This window comes from Triticum urartu, chromosome 6A (genome assembly GCF_056163025.1).
Source record: "Triticum urartu cultivar PI428250 chromosome 6A, HENAU_Tu73, whole genome shotgun sequence".
In the NCBI taxonomy this organism is placed as follows: domain Eukaryota; kingdom Viridiplantae; phylum Streptophyta; class Magnoliopsida; order Poales; family Poaceae; genus Triticum; species Triticum urartu.
Genome location: NC_141878.1, coordinates 430,906,545 through 430,912,912, shown reverse-complemented (window position 1 = coordinate 430,912,912; position 6,368 = coordinate 430,906,545). Strand labels below are relative to the sequence as shown.

At 39.3% G+C, this 6,368-nt stretch overlaps 1 protein-coding gene across 1 annotated transcript; it reads left to right on the top strand.

The window, feature by feature from the left end:
* The first annotated feature begins 872 nt into the window (after positions 1 to 872).
* On the top strand, positions 873 to 6,094 carry LOC147965553 (uncharacterized). The gene is made up of 8 exons (XM_087528231.1): positions 873 to 1,146; positions 1,243 to 1,672; positions 1,749 to 2,090; positions 2,876 to 3,680; positions 3,798 to 3,856; positions 4,667 to 5,128; positions 5,603 to 5,641; positions 5,750 to 6,094. Exons 2-8 carry the CDS (start codon positions 1,454 to 1,456, stop codon positions 5,930 to 5,932), a joined length of 2,109 nt encoding a protein of 702 aa, XP_087384357.1. The 5' UTR covers positions 873 to 1,146; positions 1,243 to 1,453; the 3' UTR covers positions 5,933 to 6,094.
* The last annotated feature ends 274 nt before the right edge of the window (positions 6,095 to 6,368 follow it).

The following is a 6,368-nucleotide window of genomic DNA, read 5'->3' as shown; positions in this document are numbered from 1 at the left end:
CAACAAATCTGAGCCCAGTGCCGCAGTGGGAGGTAGGTAGGGAGGGGATTCAGGCCATATTGCAAACCCCGACTACTGCTGCCGGTCATTGGACCTTTAATTTTCACATCTTACCCACAGTACAGGAAGGGAAGGAGGGAACTCGAGAGAGTACTTAGGCCTGATGGCATACCCCAACAGCCTCCACTTGTCTGGTCCTTCCTACTTGCATCTGCATCTGCTGCTGCTCTCTGCCCTGCTGCTTGTTGTGGCGGCTGCTACTGTTCATGGTGGAGGTCTGGTAATATTAGGGCACAGGATTTAATGTATTGGACCACACTTAGAGAAGATTCAACATGCATAGCATATAATTTGTTGATACTAATGAACCATGAAAAATCATGGAGCAATTGTAGCATATCTCCAACACAGGTCCACCTTTATTCCTTTTATTCTTCACATATGGCCATGATTTTTTCAAGCAAACATACCTTAATTAGCACAACACACAGGATGTTCACCTTTGTTTCCTTTTATGGCTTTCTTCACATGTGGCCATGATTTTTTCAAGCAACCATATCTTAATTAGCACAACACGCAGGACTTTTTTTCCATTGTGTTGGTACAATAAAAATATACAACTGCTAATTGTCTGATATGTGTACGTAAGCTACTCATAAGGTGTGAAGATTATATGGTCAGGAAGGCATTTTCTTGTATTTTTTCTTCAGTTTCAGTTAGTAATAGTGTCCTTAATTGCTTATCCTGCCAGCAGTCACTGCCTGCTTGTTTCTTAAGTTATGATTGTTTCATTATCCTAGTTGAAATATTTTTTATATCTGATTTGTTTTGTCCATTAGTTCCTATTCAGTATTACTGACTGGCAGGATTTTTTCTATTAATGTAGGTGCTTTGTGTTTCGTACTCTCAGAATAGACAGCTCATCTTTCCTACACAAAAGCAGCAACGAGCTAGTTCTGGATCGATCTGTCAGAAAAGGAAAAGATCTGCTAATAAGGTTACCCTACGGTTTATTAAACAAAAAGTTGAAGCCAGTGGATCCTCTGGAAAGATATCAACCCAGTCTACCCTGGATGAGGGATTACCAGGGAGCATCTATGCATCATCCACTGGTAAGAAGTTCGTGTGGACATATGAATCTGACAGGTATAGTTTCGTTCTGCACCTACTACAGACCTTACTACGGAGCTAAAAAAATGTTTCCCATCGCGCTGGAGCCTGATTGGTTATTATTATCTGCAGAAAACTGCTGATGATCTACACTAGATTTTGTGCAGCACGCGGACCCAAATGTCAATGGAATTCTCTCTCTGGTCTTCCAGCTGCACCACCTACATGTCGTAGAAGGATGGCATATTTAAATAAAAACATAAATATAAGAAAAGCTGTTGTCCGAATCTGTAGCCTTCTCAGATAGGAAAGGAGATCGAAAGAGAGGGAATCCCATTCTCATATGTCAAATTCTAGTCATGAGAACTGTGTGGATTCAGATTCTGAGATATTCAATTGGGATTATTTTGAAGATCCAGAAATAAAAAATGCACTTGATGAAGTCCTTGAATTCATCCGAGTAGAAAACGTGAACCAGACCAGGAAAGCTGAGCCTAATAATGCAAAGTGCAACAATGATAATAATGCCAACGAGGAAATTCCAAGTGGGCAGAAAGAGCAGGTAAGTAATTGTCATTTAACCTGAACTTCCAACCTATGTTTTGGTTAATACCGATCTTTCACCTTGAATTAATCAGGTTATGCAAGGTGTTACCAGTACAAGCACTGCAGTTCCAGAAGCTGGATCACGTGAGCTTGCAGAATTGCCTAGACAATCAAATGCACCCCATGCTAGTAACAGCGTGGACGGTCCCTGTGCATCTGATGAAAACATCATTAAGGTCAACAAAGATGAAACTACTAGAAGATATGGATGCAAATCTTTAGCAGTTGCCAATGCGATAGAGCTTCTGAAGTTGGTTTTTCTCAGCACATCATCAGGATCAGAAGTACAGGCTTCATTAGCTACAACCCTCCAGCTGTATTCACAGAGCGAAATTGTGGCTGCCTTTTCCTTTCTTAGTGAGAAGAAGTTCACGGTTAGTATTTGCTAACTTATGCAGTTAAGCACCCATTGAATATCCAGTCTCTGCTATTGTTCAGTTTGCTCAGCCCAGCTCAGGTCTTTTAACCCATATTAACTTCCCTTGATTGCAAAGTGCAACATTTAGCTTCATTGCTTGTGAAACCTAGATATTTTCCTCCATTTCTTGCTGTGAGAAAACTATCCTTGCAGTCCTACCACTTCTACTTATAAATAACTGTTTATATGACTCGAAATTTGCTAACCATGGTTTGTGATCACAAAAATTATACTTCATCTGAAGCATGGTCCTATCAGTCCATCACAAATCACCATTCAGAAAGTAACTCGATATAGAACTAACATGTACAAATATAAGCTTGTGGTGGGGGAATAGCATGGACGTAGATGTTGGGTTCTGATGTTGATAACTGGAAATTCATTATGAAGCCGGAAGCTAAATACGATGTGATTGCCTAGCTAACGTTGTCCGGATTTATGAATGTGGTGCATGTCATGTTTATGCCCGTGTTATCACAGCTTTTACTTTCCCCATGTTATAAGCACCTGAGTTTGCAGTGGAGCTATGCTGATAATCTTTATTCTTAGCATGTGCTGTAAAGGATGATTAGTCTGTTCAGCATCTTCACTGTTATCCTGTCTGTAATCATGTCAGGAATCATAGAGTTCCTTCAATTCTGTAATGAGCTGGAGCAGACAGTTTGATTTTTAAGTCTAATATGTGATATAAGACAACAGCTATTTTGTACCGCTGTTCTTACTTCTCCCTGCATTTTGCAGGTTAGTGGACATGGAACAAAGCCATACACCCTTTCTAGAAAATTCTTCTTCAAGGCTTCTCATTCACCCTTCCCATTTGGTTCTGGAAAAAAGGCTTCTGAATTTTCCAACTGGCTTATAGGGCAGCAAAGGAACACTGCAGACAATAGAATTTATTTGTATCCAGATGTAGAATGTGGAGAAATTGTTTATCTCTTTTCGCTGGTTTCGTCTGGAGGGTTGTTCATTTCACCTTCCTTGTCAAGCGAAGGAGTTGGTGATGCTGATGGGTCTAATAGTTCCAGCCCTTTGGTTGAAGATACCAGTGGACTAAATGATGGTACTCACAAACGCAAGGCTGATACGGTGGAACAGGAAAGCAGTGCGGCTAAGAAAAACAAACTTTGCTACCGCCGTGAGAAAGGTTTCCCTGGTATCCAAGTTGTTCTGAATCAGGACAGAATTCAAACAAACTATCTCACGCAGGAGTTACATGATAAAGAGTGCCTTATTTTTAGTTTAGCCCAGGAAATGAGCATGAGGGATGTTGATTCACAGGTTGAAAGCCCCGACACGTCACTGTATTTAAACAACTCCAGTTCATGTCGACATATGCTGTCTGAATCTCATTTGGAAAGCTCTTATAATGGATGGCCTTGGGATACTATGAAAATATATGCAGACCAGTTACCATCATTATCTTGTAATCAAAATGAATTGTCCATATTGTCTTCTGATCTGTTCAGAAGCGCATTTTATGTTATTTATCAAGGTGGCGAAGGAGGAGTTAATTTGAGAGAATTGTCACAGAAACTGCATCCATTAGGTACTTGCTGTTCTCATGAATAATCATTTGCGTGGTTTTTATAACTTAGTTGTTGCATAAGGTGGTCTTTTTTTTGGTAGGTATAGTTCATTTTTGTTTTGATCGTATCCACTGCAGGCACACAGTTAGTTGATGTGATTGTTCATACACTCAAGAGATTTCATCTGGCCATGGAGGTAAAGCTGTAAACTTGTGTATGATAGACTAGTTGTGTACTTGTTTATCAACATATTTATCACTGTTTAGCAAGAGGTCATTCAATTCACTTCATTCAACACCTAGTTGTGACTATTTCCACTGTTCTGGTTTGTTATCAGTTGTCTATAAAATTCAACCAACAGATCTTGTTACCAACATACACTTTGTTTCTTCATATTTATAGAAATCTGTAGAGGGTAACATAGCTAAAAAATGTACATCTGCTGTTAGTTGTAGGATTCTGCTACAAACTTTTGATCATGCCAGTGGAATAACAGAGAAAACATGAAAACCAAAGTCCAATATGTACACTCAAACTGTTCAATTTTTTACTATACATAAAGCATTTTAATTTTTCAAATGAAATCGGTTTTCATATTTTTCAAGCATGTGATTGGAGACCTTGCAGATCTGTCAAACAACAAATAAAAAAGAGCAGAGGAGTATATATCTGCTTCATAGATGTGAGAGAATGTAGCACCTTGTACATACTAGGCACTTTAACTGTGGTAAGATGGAGAAAACCAAGTGCAGATCATGTGGTATTCTTCAATCCTGTGTTCACCTTTTTTAAGGATGCTAGCTGTCTTGCCCTTTTTCCTTTCCTTTTTGAGATGAAGCCTTGAGTTGTTAGAGCAATGCATTACTTTTAAAGTTTGAAGCTATCCACGGCTTCTGTTATTTCATCCTATTTATTCATATATGGGAGTCACCATGTCTGCTCAATTGTATTTCATCCCTATTTATTCATATATTGGAGTCACCATGTGTGCTCAATTGCTTTATAGGTCAATGCGTACGATGGTTTCCAGATCGTTGACTCATTACATAAGTCAAAGTATCATATAACCACACTTGCAGAATACAGCCATTGCAGCTGTTCACAAGCTCGAGGTTCTCAAATAATGGAGACTGGAGGCACAGAAAATGTATTGAAAGAGAAGCATGCCATGTGTAGTAAGCAGGGAACTATAAAAAAACTTGGTGATGGGCACACAGTCACAATTCTTAGTGGTGAAAGCAAGTCAAGTTCATCTCATATGTGCAGTCAAAATCGTCGAGATAAGGAAATAGTGTCTACTCCATCACAAGACAACAGGGAGAGTGATTGCTGCCATGCTTGTGAAAGGCATATTTATCACCCTATATTGCCATGGATAAATGGTGATGGCAGCATCAATAGTACCGTCTATGAAGGTTTAACTCGTCGAATTATTGGCTATGTGATGCAATATCCAGGAACAGTAGAGGTGCATATCTATTTTTATCATCTATATCTGCTTTTTATGTATTTGGAAAATTTTGTGTACCACTAGTTGTGAACTCTTGAATCAACCCTAATTCATAATAATAGTGTATTTTGTCACAATCTTGACCAAGCATCCTGTTATTAAGATCTGGAGGAAAACTTGTTTTACTTCACGCATTCCAAACAACTTAGCATGTGAAACCTGTACTGAGAGAATTGCAGCTTCCAAGTGGTATTGCGAAAAGAATGCACCCCTGCTTTGTAAAACAAACATATTCATACACGAGACCCAAACTACTTTATTATGTTTGTGTCCTTTCTTACTTTTTGAGGAAAGGTGACACTTCGCACATTTACAAGAAAAATCTCAGGTCTTCCTATTCGTATGGTCTTCGAAATTGCTTTATGTTTCCACCTATCGTTGTCAACATGGTTATGTTAGAAGTTCTGATCGTATGCTTTGCTATTGTGTTAGGAGGATGTTATCCACAAGATGGATGTATTGAATCCTCAGGTATGGTACCTTTGTCTATTTGTGCCAGTATCATCTATATTCAAACGATTGCTGTTTAATGACTATGATGTACGCTTTGCCTCGTACATTGTCTTGCTGTTTTTGCAGACATGCAGGACCTTGTTGGAGAAGCTGACACTTGATAAACACCTCTATGTTCGGGTGTTCGAAGAACCTGTGCCTACGGCTCCCACCATATTGCAGAGTCTTTTCAGTCGGGACACCTGTACACAACCATGCAAGCGTAGAAGGCGTTACTTCTCTAACTCAACGAGCACATTCATGTTATAAGAGAAACTTGGTTTGTGTGCGAAGTTTTGGAAAGCGTTGTCTTGTCTAATTGTGTGGAATTGTAAAATATATCCGCGGTCACTGAATTTGAGTCATATATTCTTTTTGGTCACTGAACTTCAATATACTCGAAATATGTTCACTAAGAGCTTCTGAGTTGCACTTCATCCTCCAGTGAGGACTCGTCGTCTCTCCCTGCCAATGACGGGGGTCCAATCCTGCCGCTCATCTTAGTGGGAAATGAATCAAACGGCTGTGGATGTTGTAGACCTTCTGTCACATCCCAGATTTCCCCCCAAATCTGGTATATTAAAATTTTCACAGGAAATTATTTTTTTTAGGAAACACCCATGTTTGCCTAGGATTTGACTGTGATTGACTTTGAATTGTTTGATTGTTTGCCTGGAGGAATGAAAATCCAAATGCAACTAGTGAA

Coding starts and splice junctions, on each gene's coding strand:
- LOC147965553 (XM_087528231.1), top strand. CDS start 1,454: ATGTCAAATTCTAGTCATGAGAACTGTGTGGATTCAGATTCTGAGATA. Junction 1,673..1,748: donor CAAGTGGGCAGAAAGAGCAG/GTAAGTAATTGT, acceptor TGAATTAATCAG/GTTATGCAAGGTGTTACCAG. Junction 2,091..2,875: donor TTAGTGAGAAGAAGTTCACG/GTTAGTATTTGC, acceptor TGCATTTTGCAG/GTTAGTGGACATGGAACAAA.